Raw genomic sequence first — 15303 nt, forward strand, 5'->3', positions numbered from 1 at the left:
GAACAAAGCATTGGTAAACCATTTTATGTAAAATAGATAGGCTCTGCCATTTAAATGCCTTTATTTTAATGGAGCAGAATTTGAGATAGAATTGGCTAAATACATATTATGGTAGAATGGGAAGTAACTAATGAGGGTTGTATTGGTGACCTACACCATTCATAAAAAATAAAGCATACTGCAACTAACCAAGTAAGAACGTAAGGGAAATTACTCTGAAAAAATACTATTTAAGTCAGTGAAGTTTCTTCCCAAGTACCATATTACTTGGTACTGCAAAGAATAACACAACTAGACTTTTCTAACAAAGGTTTGCTACTCATAGTAGAGTTGGAAAGGGCCTATACGGCCATCGAGTCCAACAACCCGCTCAATACAGGAATCCACCCTAAAGCATCCCTGACAGATGGTTGTCCAGCTGCCTCTTGAATGCCTCTAGTGTGGGAGAGCCCACTACTTCCCCAGGTAACTGGTTCCGGAGAAGAGGCTGATGCTAGGGAAAGTGGAAAGCAAAAGGAAGAGGGGCTGACCAAGGGCAAGATAGTTGGATGATATTCTGGAAGTGACAGACTTGACCTTGGGGGAGCTAGGGGTGGCGACAGCCGACAGAAAGCTCTGGCGTGGGCTGGTCCATGAAGTCACGAAGAGTCGGAAACGACTGAACGAATAAACAACAACAAACTTGAGCTCATTATTCCTAGTGCTGCACTCTGGGATGATTGAGAAGAGATCCTGGCCCTCCTCTGTGTGACAACCTTTTAAGTATTTGAAGAGTGCTATTATGTCTCCCCTCAATCTTCTCTTCTCCAGACTAAATATGTCCAGTTCTTTCAGTCTCTCTTCATAGGGCTTTGTTTCCAGATCCCTGATCATCCTGGTTGCCCGCCTCTGAACACGCTCCAGCTTGTCTGCTTTCTTCTTGAAGTGTGGTGCCCAGAACTGGACGCAATACTCAAGATGAGGCCTAACCAGGGCCCTCAACTTTTCCACAATGATGTTATAGGGCATTCTACACTCAAGCATGGGCACACTGGCTTTGTATCACAGCAAGAAATGATTGATGCACTGGAGCAGCAATAATCTACTACAGGCCGAGCATGATTTGGCACCTGAAGGATAATACTAGTGAGGGTTAAACCTGCTCCCTATTCTCAGTGACTCCAACTACTGAGAAATTATAGCTGATCCTGTCATTTTCATGGCAGATAAAACTATGAATGGCTACTAGACACAATGGCTATATATCAGCGATATACCATCTCTAGCGTGATGTAGTGGCTAAGGTGTTGGACTGAGAGTTGGGAGATCTGGGTTCTAGTCCCCACTCAGCCATGAAAACCCACTGGGTGACTTTGGGCCAGTCACGTACTCTCAGCCCAACCTACCTCACAGGGTTGTTGTTGTGAGGATAAAGTGGAGAAAAGGAGGATTAGGTATGCCGCCTTGGGTTCCTTGGAGGAAAAAGGCAGGATATAAATGTAATAAATAAATAATAAATAAATACTAGTTGCTGAGGAATATGAATGAGAGTATATTATTGTGCTCATGTTCTGCTTGTAGGCTTCCCATAGTTAAAGTAGTTGACCACTGTAGGAACAGAATATTGTCTAGATCCAGCACTACTCTGTCTCTTCCTCTGGATAGCCTCAGCTTGGTTTGTTTCTTGGTCAAGCTGACTGGAGCATGACAGAATAGTAGTACGAATTAGCTTTCTTATACAGATTATAGACTGAACCCATTCTAAGAAAACCAAACAGTTAAAAAAACATCTACAAGAAAACACATTTTATATGGTGTGGTAACTAAAAACAAACTAACAAAAAACATAACTGAAGAAAAAAATACAACATTGCTAATTCAATTCAAACCTTACATTATGATAATGCGATTTTTGCATACACTTTTGGGCATAATATACCTAAGGAATTTCTTTATTAACAGCAGCTAATAAATCAGCAATCAGTCAGTAAACCAGCCGATAGATGAGAACATTCAATGTAAAAACAATATAAACAAATAAATAACACTTAAAATCAACAAATTGCATGCAAGCAATAGAAAAAGTACATTAAAGGGAAGACTTTCTTCTAGATAAGGTTATGATTCTATAAGTCTTGTGCTTTTTCCACCTGGGCCTTGTTATTTGACAATGCAGAAGTCACTATGCTCTAAATGAGCAATCTTCTTCTCATTGTGGAATTCAGCTTTATCAATCTGAGATCTGGGACTTCCTGTCTTCTTAAGCCATTCTTGAAGTTGTCGCACTTTAACAGTAGGACCTTGGATCTGTCCTTGCACACTGCCATAGTCAGTGTTCTTGACCCAGCCAACCACACCTAACAGCTTTCCTTGAGCCTAAACAAAAAGAGAAATGCAGATGCAAACACCCCCCAAGGCAATGTAATTAATCTGAATGAGAAGAAAACCACAGAATATACTTCTGCAGGAACCAATACCCTAAAAGAGTGAGATGTCAGCTGTTTAACCCTCTGGAAATGCAAACTGAGTCTATTTAGAAACATGTTCTTTGTCACTGACAACATGCAATAAAGCAGGATGGCTGACTCTAAGAACAGAATCCAGCAGCACCTCAAATACATGTCCACTTAGAAATAAATTCCACTGATTTCAAGGGGGGCTTACGCCACATAAGCAAATACAGGATTACAGCCCGAGGCCCTCAAAGTTGAGCACTCACCACTTCTGAGGCCAAATGACTAGAGAAGGGGAAATAAAGTAGTCAAACTGCTGCCAGCCTAGCCCTTACTTTGCCCTACAGGAAGGACACACGCACCTGTGTGTGTTTGCGGAAAAACACTCCCTGGACTTTCCCAAAGACCTCATAATCCACTGAAACGAGGCCATCTCCCTCAGCCATGGTCGGCGGTGCCTGGACCAAAAACAGAAAGGCAATTAGACAAGAAAGGAGATGCAGGTGGCAACCCCATATCCCCCCCTTCTTATGCAGGGAGAGGGGGGTCCCCCCAGCGGCCTCCAACAATTGCACCATGTGGGTGTAAAGGGTGGTGGCGGTGGCGGCGGCGGCAGCGGCAGCTCAACCCAGTGGAAGTCAAGCAGGGAGAGAGCCCCGCCTCCCTGCCCCGCTCGCCCTTCCCTCAATCCGGTGTCTTGCCCCATAAGGGCAGGCAAGAGAGAGGTGGGAAGGCAAAGCGCACGGCGGGGACACAGGGGCGCTCCGACAGGTTCCCGCCCTTATTTTGCATCTTCATGAATGTAGAAGATGAGGGCGTCTGGGGGGACCTGAAGGGTCGGGGGTCGCTGCAAATTCTCTCTAACAGCTCAAAGCTCCCACCAGCCTCGCCGCGTGGGAGAGGGTCCGCCTCGACGCAAGCCACCCTGCGGCCAGTGCGTTTGCGGCGCACCAACCGCCACTAACGGCTCCGAACCGGCTTATCATGGAGCTGCCCTCCACCCAGGTGACTAGAAAGGCCCCAGCACGTAGAGCGGAAGTGGAGCTGTCAGTCGAGCCAGGTTACTTGACACAGCCTTCGATTGGCTAAAATGACCAATAGTCGGGGCTGGGGGCGGGGAAATAGTCTGGAGCCGCAGGCACAGAATAACCAATTGAATTAAAAACAACCACCCATTATACATACGCATCGAGGCACACACAGGGAGGTAGAAAAAGAAGGTCTCTCTGTATGGTATAGTTTGTTAGGTTATTAAGACCCTCGAAACTGACCGGAAACCCCAAGACCGGAATCAGATGGAGCATCCGCAAGCTCGTTGCTAGGTAACTGTGGTAAACAGCTATACGGGAGACTGGAGGCTCTCGTAAGAAGAGGCAGGTGAGCCTGGCCTGGCTGGCCGTATGGGACGAGGGAAGGGGGTGGGGGAGTCTGAGTCCAAGTTGCCATGGCGACCGAGCCGTATTCACTCGGCTTCATCACGTTTCTAGGTGGAAGACCGCTGTGCCCGTTGCGTTGTAGAGAACTGAACGGGCAGTTGTCTGAGGCGAGCATTAACAGAAGAGCCATGCTGGATAAGACCAAGGGTCCATCTAGTCCAGCACTCTGTTCATACAGTGGCCAAACAGCTGTCGACTAGGAACTCACAAGACCCACACGGGTGCAACAACACCCTCCATCCCATGTTGCCCAGCAACTGATGTATATAGGCTTGCTGCCTCTAATAAGCCTATGCGGCAGGGTCTTGCTATTTACTGTGTTATCTGTACAGCACCATGTACATCGATGGTGCTATATAAATAAATAATAATAATAATAATAATAGAGGTAGCACATAGCCATCATGGCTAGCCATCATGGCTAGCCAGCCTTCTCCAGGAATTTATCCAACTCCCTTTTAAAGCCATCTGATTGATGGCCATCACTACATCTTGTGGCAATGAATTCCATAGTTTAACTATGTGAAGAAATACTTCCTTTTATCTGTCCTGAATCTCCCACTAATCAGCTTCATGGGATGCCCCTTATACACCATGCATAATTTTGTATACCTCTATCATGTCTCCCCTTAGCCTCCCAAGGGGAGTTTAACATGTTACTACTTTAACTCTAAGCCTAGCCTACTGCTAGCTTCCACTGGCAGCCTTCTACTTCCAAAGGGATGCCATCTCCATTACTGTTGCCCCTGGGAATGGAACATAATAGTAAATGCATCTACAGGTATAGTTAATTTAGGAGTGATTTTTAGAGACATCACTCGGTTATGAGAAGTAAATCTTAAATAAGGGTCAGCCTTCTTCAGGCTCTTCACGGACAGTTGAATGCAAAGTAATATGAGGAAAATGTACACGGATTCTGAAGCAATCAGGTTACACCAACTACAGAACATGTGTATCTAGAAGCTGAGGCCCAATCAATTGCTTCTTTCCTTAATTTGCATTTGAACAATGATTCCACTCTTCCATAAGATTTGCCAGTTAGTTGTTGTTACTATATTGATTTGTTTGACTTGGGGGTGGGAGGAGTTATGAATGTATTGAATAACTGTCATTGTTAAAAAGTGTATGTTTTGACAGGAACCTGGCTTGTTTTCTGAAATCTGTGGCCCTAGCTCACATCTGTGGATCATCTCTTGTTGAGATCTGATAAATGTTCCACTGTAGGCTAAACATCTGCTGCAGTTCTCTTAAGGTTAGTGCCAAGCCACATTGCCATTGTCATACATTCTGCTGATTGCATTTAGGGTTAGTGGTTTCACTGAAAATACTGTCCTATAGTTATGTCCTATATTTAATTAGTTTCATTTTGCATGAGAATTGTCATGGCAGTTGTCATACTAGTTAAGTATTCCAGATTTGACTAATAGTCAGCTAGATACTATATACATAGAGCAGGATAGTGATCTTCAGCCATTATTATTAGTCTCCACCCCCTGGTAGTCAAGGGGTTTTCATGAGCTTAGGTTGATGCACCTCTTCTGGTAACCCATGGACAGAAATAGTTTGACTGCAGTTACCTATGCCCTGATAACATTTAGGATTGACTACTGTAATATGTTGCACGTGGGGCTGCCTTTAAAGACTGGTTGGAAACTGCAGTTGGTTCAGAATACTAGGTTGATAACTGTGAAGGGTGGTCACACCTGTTTAAAGAACTTCACACTGTCCATTAATTTGTTTCTGAGTGCATTTCAAGGTGCTGGTGCTTACCTTTAATGGATAAATGACTTGGGACCCATGGACCTGAAGGAACAACCACCCTGTTTTTTGAGGGACATATTCAGAGGCTCTCTTTCAGGTGAGATGAGGCAGGTAGCAACTAGAGAGAGGGTACTCTCGATTGTGATGCCCCATATATAGAATTTGTCTGGCACTAATATGACTACTTTATTGATGCCAAATTGGTTTTGATTGTTTTAAAAAGCTTTTCAATGTATTGTTGTGTGGTTTAAAATTTTGGATATTAGTTTTTAAATATTCAGTGTTTTAATCTTTGTAAACTGCCTAGAGAGCTTCAGCTATGGGACTGTATATAAATGTAATTAATAATAATAAGTTGTAATGTATTTTATTTTATTTTCAGTTTTGTATATCACATTTTTGTAAAGAGTGCTATAGAAATCAATACAATACAGAGAAGCTTGTATTTTGCTGATTTATACTAGATACACATTCTGTCAGAGCAATCTTATCATTCTAATATGCTGCATAGCTACTATCTCAGCCTAATCTAGTTGTGAGCACATGCTCAAGCAGTAGCAGAGGCAACACTACAACCGCAGAAACAAAAACCCAACATAGTCAAACTGACAAAACACTTCCATAGGATCCATAGCAATCCTGCCACAACATACCTTGATGTTTGAGATCTGAATTCCTTGCCTGGGTCTTATGTGCTCCTTGAGCATGCCATGATTGGCTGCAGAATTAGTTAGTTGAAATCTTATCCTCTGTTGCACCATTGGTGCTCTGTTGACTTCAGGATATTGCTATGCCATTGTACATTTCTTCCTGCTGGCATATTTTTTTCTGGAGCTCTTGTATCTTTTAGTGGAAGACTGCATTTAGTTAAAACGTTGTCCTGCGGTGTGGATGTTAATAGTTTCTATTATTCTAAAGCAGCTCTTTCCCAACCTTGTGCCCTTCAGATGTGATGAATTACAGAAGGCTGGGGATGATGTGAATTGTAGTCCAACACATCTGGGGGGTACCAGGTTGGGAAAGGACAAAGGCTGCCCCAAAGCAATGCATCTCAGGAAATATATATATATATATATATATATATATATATATATATACACACACACACACACACACACACACAAAGAGATTTTTTTGTTAACAGCCTCATTAAAGAATTGGGCAACAGAGACAATACTAGAGAAGGCCTGCAGTTCAGGGTGATATGTGAACCTAGCAGACAGGATGGAACAGGTTTGCCTCCACTAACCTTGAATGTGTGATGGGGTGGTAAATTGTACCAGTTCATGTTGTTGTTTCTGTCTGTAAAAATCTGTGCAGGAGACCTTCAGTGAAGATACCGTGATTTCCTCCCTCCTTCCTCTACAATAATCTTTGAAGGGGGAAAGAAAATAACTGGAGAATCTGTTACAATGCCAACTATTGCTTGCTCCTTCCATTAGTCCCTAAGATTATATGTCATATATACGTTTGTACAGTTCTAAGAATCTTGGATATTGTTGATGCAATGTGAAGCAATTTGCAAAAACAGTTCTGTTTTGTCAATCATTTTTGGAAAACAAGGCCCTACACATACCTCTATAAAGGTCCCTAGGGCTGGTTTGTTCCTGCTTCTCCTTTCCCCTTTTATAGTGGGGGACAGGATTATAGAATGAGAGCCGGCATGTAACTTGTTGCATTCTCCTAGGTTTTACTGGAAATGCTGAATGGCGCAATTGCAGCTTGCTGTGTGTTCACATATGGATCCAATGGCGTCCAATCCCAGTCTTCCTGCAACAAGTCAGGAGAGGTGTCGTCCTGAGGCTCTTAAAGAGCAGTCCAAGTTAGAGCACCTGAGCACTAATTTCCAACAGCAACTCCTGTGCAGCAAAGATAAGAAGCTGGCAGAACTTCATATCCAAAAAGGGCGAAGCTCTTCCTGTTCTCAGCCTGCAGAAAGTAGTCAGCTGATATTGGAGAAGGCAGGCTTCTATTTTGCTGGCCCTCACAACTGGTATTTCAAGGGTCAAGCCAGCACTCTTCCATCCCACTGGAGAACCAAACGGAGAGAAGGTGTGGACAGGGCATACCCGCTTAAACCAGTCTTTCACCATAAAGCTGGGAATGCACCCCTACCCAGTTCTTGGCAGGTTGGGAGCCCAACAGCTAGAGAGACTACTTCCAGTGGCACTAACTCAGAGAAAAATGGAAGATCACATGCAATCAAGGCTCAACCCATTGGAGTGCCATCTCCTTTTCCCATAGAGCAATCCAAGAGAGCAGCTTCTCATTCACGAAGGGCAGAGCCAGGCTACATTCAAAAACTTGAGGCTGCTGGACGGACTTTGGAGGAAGAGATCCAGCGCAAGGAAGCCCTCCTCAGGGAGAAGCTGAGGAGAACAGAAGAAGAGCTCCGGAGAATCCAGTGGGAAAGGCAGCAGGCAGAGGCTGAAGCAAGAAGGGAGCGAGGAGGACTGTGGCTGCCTGAGAGGAAAGCACCAGGTTTTTGTCAGAGCAATACTTCCAGATCTACAACCCACCCATGCAATGGTCAAAAGGTACATGTTCCGGAGAGCCCCATGGCATCAGTGGGGACTGCTATGCTTCCCGAGGTGCTCCATATGGAAAGGCTAAAAAAACAAAGGTTGGTGGCTAGCAACAGTAAAATTCGAGAAAATGGACCTCAGAATTCAGCCACTTGCAGCCCAGAACTGACTTCCATGCATGTCCAAGCTCGTCCTGCAGCAACCCCTTCACAACACATTGCCTGTGTGACAGCAGACCCACTAATTATGGAAGCTCCAAGCAGCGTAGAAAATTGGGGAGAGTGCAGTTCCTGTGGACGGAGGCTTTACTGCTCCAGGTTGGAGAAGCACATAAGCATTTGCAGCAAGAACCATGGCTCCAAGAGAAAAGTGTTTGATTCAAGCAAGGCTAGAGCAAAGGGCACTGAATTAGAGACGTATCATCTCATGAAAGGCTCAGATATCTCCCAGGTAATACATGTACTTCCTTCTATATCTGCTTACTCCCAGGTAATGCATATCCTCCTCTTCCTTTGATTTGTATGGGGCTGCTAGACAGTCCATGATCCAAACACTGACCAGCATGAGTCCTGCTTAAGTTTAACAGTGTAGCAGCAGCAGCATGAGCTTCATTATACCCTCTTGCCCATTGGGCAAAGAAAGAACCTCATCTACCTTGTCCGGTTGAAATTAATTTCAATCCTGTTCTCTAGGGCTTCCTCTAAAAGCATGTGGAATTCTTAATACATCTTGATGCAAGGATCTCCTGGTCCTCAGGGAACAAGTTCTTTTCCTTGAAGCCAATATTGTTGAACCAGAGAAGCTGAGAGAGGGAAAGAGGTTGATAGATGAGACCTTTGGGGATGTGATAGCCACATGCCACTTCCAGAGTGACAGCTGCTCTGCAGTCACAGATAATGAAGGAAGGTTTCAGGGAGGAGGGCATTACCCTGAGGGAGTAAGAAATTATCCCTTAGAAGGGAGCTATTCTTTGGAGAATGAACGAATTCCTGCTTGTGTCAATATAATTCCATGGGGTGGGGGTGGTAGTGGCCAATTCAATAATTAGAAACATAGACAGCTGGGTTTGACAGGTATATAGACCACATGACCAATTGCTTGCCTGGTGCAAAGGTTGAAGATATCTCATGTCATCAAGATAGCCTGGTAGATAATGTTTGGTTGTTGTCAGTGGCGCACATCAACACCAATGATGTGGGTAAATGTAGTCATGAGGTGTAACAGAGTCTAATGGAGTTAAAAGTCCTCTTATATCAGAATATCTGTCCAGTTTCACCATCCATTTCCCTGTTAGATTTTTCCAAGTGCAAGTGGGTTTAATCTGCTTTCCAGTTAAAATGATCAGATGATTAGATTGGTGCCATTGGGTTAGGTAGCAAGTGCAGTGATGTTCACAGTTCCATTGCAGATCTAGAACATGACATGGCTTAAAAGCAGTAAATACCCAGCTGATAAGAGCACATGCTTTGCATTCAGAAGGTCCCTAGTTCAACTCCCGGCATCTTCAGGGAGGGCTGGAAAAATTCCTGCATGAAACCTTGGCAAGCCACTGCCAGTCAGTTTTGAAAATACTGGGCTGGATGGACCAGTGTTCTGATTCAGTATAAAAGGCAGCTTCCTATGTCCCTACGTACACTGTGTTGTTCCATTTGTCTAACTGCCTTAAATGGGCTCAGAATTTACTGTATTAGAAATATCCTAATAATAGCAAAAATAGTGGCAGGAAATATCACATTATGAGCTGACTGGATTGTACTAATGATTTCTCCCATTTCCCCTTGGCACCACAGAAAAAAACATCCATCCAAAACTCTGAGGCTTCCAAGCAAAGCAGAGATATACCTAAGCAAAGCAACTGGAGGCAGAAGCACGAATCTTTCATCAAGACATTGCGCAGGGCTCGTGAGGTGCAGCGAGTAATCTCCAAAGGGGGGAAGGCCTCAGATCTTCCCCCAGCACCTGCCATGGAAAATCCAGACTACAAATTGTGTCCATATTGCACCCGCCAGTTTGCACCTAAGGTGGCTGAGAGACACATTCCCAAGTGCAAGAACATTAAGAACAGACCCCCACCACCACAGCAAAAGAGACGTTGCTAGTAGTGGACCAAGGTGAGATCTGCAACTGGTGTAGTCATAGAGGCTCACTGCCATTTCCCTAAGTTTAACAGCACAGATAGCAGGCAATGTTCCCAGTGCTGCTGCTTCATTTCTCTTTTTAATACAAACGTGTAAAATCAGGGAGATGCCTACAAGCTATAAACATATTATTAAAGCCCTTGTATTGTATACTAAGGTCAGTGCCTCCTAAGAGAATAAGAGTTAGCTCTAAGGTAGTGCATTTCACCTCTGTGTTGCTGATGCGAACTGGTTCCAGTTCTTTCCTTGCACAATTGGCAGAAACAGCAGGAATTCTGTGTGCCACTTAGGACTTTGGATTAGTGTTCTGCAAAGAGGTCCTACTGAAAAATAGCAGAAGTAAAGATCAAGCTCCCAACAATCTTGGCTCAATCCATGCAGCTTTTTGAAGGCTTTTTTGTTCTTATGTACCAGGGATAGAAACGTTTCTGCTCTTGTAACTGGAATGAAGGCCTTAAACTATCCAAATGCCCAATCCTTTTCTGGCCACTATAGCAAAGAGCATTCTTGTTCTGTGCATCTGAATATTATTAGCATAACAGCTGGGAAAGAGTGGTACCTACTTGGATATATTACATGCTACCCTTCACTTCTGCTTTAGAGGAGCTTCTATCGTTCAGTTTCTTGCCTGGAATGGCTCGATTCCTATCTTAGCATCATCTGGAATGGCTCTTGATTCCTATATGTAACCAAATCTTAGGGAAAGGGAACTGAGATGGTTCTTGAAGAGGTGGGCATGTGGATTAACCATGCCTATGCTGTTGGGTTTGGGATTGAGAGAAATCAGCCACAGAAAGTGTTCAGCAAACAAGGGGAGCAGCAGAATGGCTGGCACTGTATACACACCATCTCCCAGTAACGAATAGTCTGTAATAAAATATGTGGAAGATGGTAATTTGGATGACATTCGAAAAGTGTAATTTATTGCAACTGGGAATGTAAAGCATGAAGGAATGTATTGCCTCTATGTTACAACTTCCTCCCCAGTATGACTCTCATTTTATACAATGTAATGTTTTAACAGGTTGTGTGGTTCATAAGAATTGCCACAGATTTTCTCTGAGACTAAACTGTCAAAACACAGATGTTGATTCAATAGCGCAAAATATTGATACTGCATTGAAGATGGTAGGGGCAAAACTGCAGATCACTGGCACTGAAACAAGTAGGCAAGAGTACTGAAGTGTTTAATTTTGGGGAAATATAAGGCATAGAGTTTAAGATAGTTTCTCCTCTGAAGAAGCCACTTTATTGGGTTTATAAAACAACTGTTCCAACGCACTTCAAATTTTCTGTTACTAACAAAACCCCAAAAAGGTTGAGGCTAGTCCAGTTTTTACCTTTGCACACATGGTGCTTGCCTACTCCTTGTTTATTTTTGCATGTTGTTTCTAAATAAACACACCATTGTCCTCAAGGATGACCAGCTTGGAGGAAACACTTTATACCTCAGCAGATGCTGGGAGAGCACATTCCCAATAGCAAATATCTAACAAACCTGTTTCTTTTATACCAAGCATGCACATCCAAAAACCAGGGATGAGAAGGTGCTATCGCCTTATTACACCAAGCACCACAGAAAGGGTTTCCTTGCTTTTTTCAGGAATCAGTACTCTATGAAAACAGAGAACCCAATCACTATTCTTTGTTCAAGTCACAGAGATATATGTCCACCCCTCAATGGCAAGTTAAGTATAGCAAGAACAAAGAAAAGGGAGCAATGTTGGCCATTAGAAAGATTCCAAAATCCATATTAGGTTATATCTTTATTAGGCCAGATCCAGGCGCAAAAAATGTGCAAGCTTTCAAAATCTTTTCATCAGGCAAAATGTTACAAAAAGCAGGGGGGGGGGGATTGAAGGGGGAAAAGGTTGAGTTAATGTTGGAGCCAAGAGTTGCCATAGTCGGTGTTAAGATGAAATGGGGGAGGAAGGGGTGGTAAACATTCATATTAAGTTCTACCAGGTGGTGTGATGATTCTAGGTTACACCTGGGACTGTCCAGAAGAAGGTACAAATAGTGGTTGATCCCCCAGTTTTGAAAATATAACATCCAGGTGTTACTCAAAACTATTTCCAGCCTTAGGCAAAATATACAGGTTTCTCAGTAAGAAGAAAACAGAAGTAGAAAAAAGCTAGACAGTTTTTAATATTAACAAAGTTGGAGATAATTTCAGATGGTATACTAGGTAAAAATAGTAATTATAGCCGTTCTCACCAATGTATGTTACTCCTATCTTAATGCACTGGTTATTGGTAATACAGTGCTGAAAATTACTGGCTAAAAACAGCACTGATGGTATTTAACTGTACTAAACTGTACAGGGGTTAAGTTGTGCCTTTGAATGGTTAGGTTGTCTTATTAAGAGTTTTTATACCTTGCAACAGAATGTCTAAAAAGACAGTCAAACAATACCATTATTGGGAGGATTCCAAAAGAGACAGCACAAACAGGCAAACCCTGTTACTGAAAACAAAGCCCCCCCCTTCCATCCTAGAATCTTTAATCAAGTGTAGAACAAAGAACAAAGTAGCCTCAAAGGAAATGAGGTCTATTCCACTTGAGCAAGATCTGAAGACTAATGGTGATACTGCTATGACACTTCTGTCCTTGAGTTACAGGTAAGCATACATTATCTCACTTCTATTACAAAGAATCAGGACACAGAAGCAAATGAGTGTCAACATTTATTTAAACAGAAAACTTCAAACCATTCCACCACTGAATCTTTCAAAGATAGATAATGACAAACTAGTTTTCAGCTAGAGTGTCGGTGCAAGCATATGCCGTGTTCCACTATAACAAATCAACAGCAATGCTAGTAAGAGACGTACATATACAGAGCTAGCACTGCTGAAAAGGGGAAAGCGAAATGGATCTGAAACTGATCAAAGGCACCCTGGCCTACTTGCCCTTCACCCCTAACCCAGGGCAAGTCCTTGTTTAAATTTTCTTTAGTTGCATAGCAGGGCTGGTGCATATATTGTGGTCTGTAACAGGCACAGTTGGGACAACGTGAATCCTTTTAAGGCACATATATTGCTGTGGAGCACAAGTCACCTTCACTCAGTATGGTAATACAGTACTCCACTAGATTCAAGGGGAACCTTGCCAAATGTGGAGCACGGAGAAATAAAGACAGTGCACTGCAGGAGAGTGACTCCCATCAGCTCAGAAATTCCTTGCTGGACACTATCTGTTCCTACCTTATAATAGGACAGTCTCTGCAGTTGCAACAGCATTCTCTCATGAAAACAACCACTGCTCCAATAATTTTAGAAGATAGGAAATCAACCAAATAACATAATCTACTGAACATTTGGTATTTCTTATATTCAGGCTCTTTCTTCTCCTTTCACCACTAACTGTAAGGAAAGGCACACTAACATCTCTTTATTTAAGAGACAAATCAGGTAATTCCTTAAAAATGCACTATTCGAGCAGAATGCTCTGGCACCCATCTCCAGCCAGAATTTTTTTTTATCAGCTGTATATAGCTGTAAGAATTTATAAGGGGATATTAAGAGACATGTATATGGGAGATTGAGATTACAATCTAGGACTACCAAATCAAAAATAAAGGGTCACTAAGCAGATATGGCAACTGTTCTAGAAAGTTAGGTTTGGCTATAATGTTGTTAAAATAAGGAACAGTGGGAATCCCACTCCATGGTGGGAAGGAATGCAGTGTGGCTCCCAGAAGTCACATTTATGCCAAAGGTATAAGTCAGTTAGGTAAACCATTTAGCAAAAATATTTCATTTCCAGAAGTGGAAAATCCTATCTTCAAAGTTCCTTCATATAGAGCTTAATATTGATAATACAAGAAATGATCTCAAGCTACTGCCAGTAATTTGATTAGATGGATGCATTCTGTTAAAAATGACACAGCTCCAGTTTTATCAAGTATCGGACAGGAAACAAAAATACTGATTTGGGGGAGAAGCACACAAAAAAAGGCTTTCAATAGCTTACTTGGTATTCAAACCAAGCTGAACAGATTGAGCAATAGCTGTGGGTCTAATTTCAAATCCACACACTCCTTGTCTGGCTTAAAAATATAGCTGTTGTGAACTGTAGAACTAGAGACTCCTTGGATGGCTGGAAAATTCAGCCAATTCTTTTGCATCCGAACAGTGCTTAGTGGGAATGCTAAGAAAAGAGATCCTCTTCCAAATATCCTTCAAGTTAAAGTTATAAACACTTTTTGTACAGGCCGTAGGAAATATGTCTAGAATGCACCTAAGTGAAAGACATAATTTCTTCTGGGGAAGTTTCACACACTTTCAGAACAAAATGTTTTCTAGGCTTCCCCTCCCGCAAGCAACTTCCCCACAGACTGGGGGTCCTGCCCCTTTGACTTTGGGCTAAAAGTAACTTAGAGCATTTCAATTTGAATGTTGATGGTTATTTGTTTTTCCCCTTCAATCACTTTTTCTCTTTCAAATACCTGAAGATGAGGTGACTACTGCTTGCGAAGTTGGGAAAGAAATGAAGCACATGCTGCTATTGGAGCCATTCCTGTGGTGTGGCTACCTGGCCTCAAGGCAGGCTGACATAATGCATACAGAGAGGGCTTGTTGCTGACGTGATGTCTGAACAGAGCCTGGCTTGAACATGGGGCTCTGTCTCTCTAAATTCCCTCCCAGGTTCATAGCTTAAGGAGGTGCTTCCCCTCTTGCATACATGGATGCTATAGAGACCCTGACCTCCTTGTTCACAAAGGACCTGAAGCCAGCAAAGCTGCTCTCTGCATTCAGTTAATGTGCTGTGAAATTGGATGGATTCCAGAGGACTCAAAAGACTACAGGCTGAAGCGGCATGAGTCAGTTCCCAGGAGACACCAGGAGTCAGAATCCAATTCAGGCTTTGGATCTGCTTCCACCTCTTCCTTCGTTGTTTGTGTGGCTTTGGAATGAGCCGTCAGCTGTCCAGAAAAACAAACAAATCTTTCAACTGATAAAGCTACAGGTGACAATTACAATGTCCAATTTAACCACAATTGTGCTAT

General features: G+C 42.9%; 3 protein-coding genes across 7 annotated transcripts in view; 1 reads left to right on the forward strand and 2 right to left on the reverse strand.

Moving 5' to 3' along the window:
• Window positions 1-1538: 1538 nt before the first annotated feature.
• ACYP1 (acylphosphatase 1) lies at window positions 1539-3422 on the reverse strand. Of its 3 annotated transcripts, none has more exons than XR_010025102.1 (3): window positions 2795-3021; window positions 1900-2355; window positions 1539-1829 (listed from the first exon to the last, which is right to left on the reverse strand). XR_010025102.1 is itself a non-coding variant. In XM_063118907.1 (3 exons), the coding sequence occupies exons 1-3, from the start codon at window positions 3416-3418 to the stop codon at window positions 2140-2142; spliced, it is 417 nt and encodes a 138-aa protein (XP_062974977.1). In that variant the 5' UTR covers window positions 3419-3422; the 3' UTR covers window positions 1539-2139. The 3 variants fall into 3 exon arrangements, 2 of the variants coding, with proteins under 2 accessions (XP_062974977.1, XP_062974976.1); XM_063118907.1 differs by adding an exon at window positions 3314-3422 and having other exon boundaries at window positions 1539-2355; window positions 2795-2890; XM_063118906.1 differs by having other exon boundaries at window positions 1539-2355.
• Window positions 3423-3760: 338 nt separating this feature from the next.
• ZC2HC1C (zinc finger C2HC-type containing 1C) lies at window positions 3761-11648 on the forward strand. Of its 2 annotated transcripts, none has more exons than XM_063118909.1 (3): window positions 3761-3809; window positions 7317-8604; window positions 9945-11648. In XM_063118909.1, the coding sequence occupies exons 2-3, from the start codon at window positions 7336-7338 to the stop codon at window positions 10251-10253; spliced, it is 1578 nt and encodes a 525-aa protein (XP_062974979.1). In that variant the 5' UTR covers window positions 3761-3809; window positions 7317-7335; the 3' UTR covers window positions 10254-11648. The 2 variants fall into 2 exon arrangements, with proteins under 2 accessions (XP_062974979.1, XP_062974978.1); XM_063118908.1 differs by lacking the exon at window positions 3761-3809 and adding an exon at window positions 5657-5726.
• A 1318-nt stretch (window positions 11649-12966) lies between these two features.
• NEK9 (NIMA related kinase 9) overlaps window positions 12967-15303 on the reverse strand; it is a 30530-nt gene continuing 28193 nt past the window's right edge. For both annotated transcript variants that reach the window (XM_063117881.1, XM_063117882.1), the window contains exon 22: window positions 12967-15219. In XM_063117881.1, the coding sequence (XP_062973951.1) occupies window positions 15097-15219 (123 nt within the window). In that variant the 3' untranslated portion in view covers window positions 12967-15096. The remainder of the gene's footprint in view (window positions 15220-15303) is intronic.

Source organism: Elgaria multicarinata, chromosome 2, assembly GCF_023053635.1.
Source record: "Elgaria multicarinata webbii isolate HBS135686 ecotype San Diego chromosome 2, rElgMul1.1.pri, whole genome shotgun sequence".
Classification (NCBI taxonomy): Eukaryota; Metazoa; Chordata; class Lepidosauria; order Squamata; family Anguidae; genus Elgaria; species Elgaria multicarinata.

Excerpts from the sequence above, each read along its gene's own strand:
- ACYP1 (XM_063118906.1), bottom strand. The coding sequence starts at position 3,010 with ATGGTGCAATTGTTGGAGGCCGCTGGGGGGACCCCCCTCTCCCTGCAT. Across the intron at positions 2,356-2,794 it reads TTTTCCGCAAACACACACAG|GCTCAAGGAAAGCTGTTAGG; the intron begins GTGCGTGTGTCC and ends CTTTTTGTTTAG.
- ZC2HC1C (XM_063118909.1), top strand. The coding sequence starts at position 7,336 with ATGGCGCAATTGCAGCTTGCTGTGTGTTCACATATGGATCCAATGGCG. Across the intron at positions 8,605-9,944 it reads AAGGCTCAGATATCTCCCAG|AAAAAAACATCCATCCAAAA; the intron begins GTAATACATGTA and ends TTGGCACCACAG.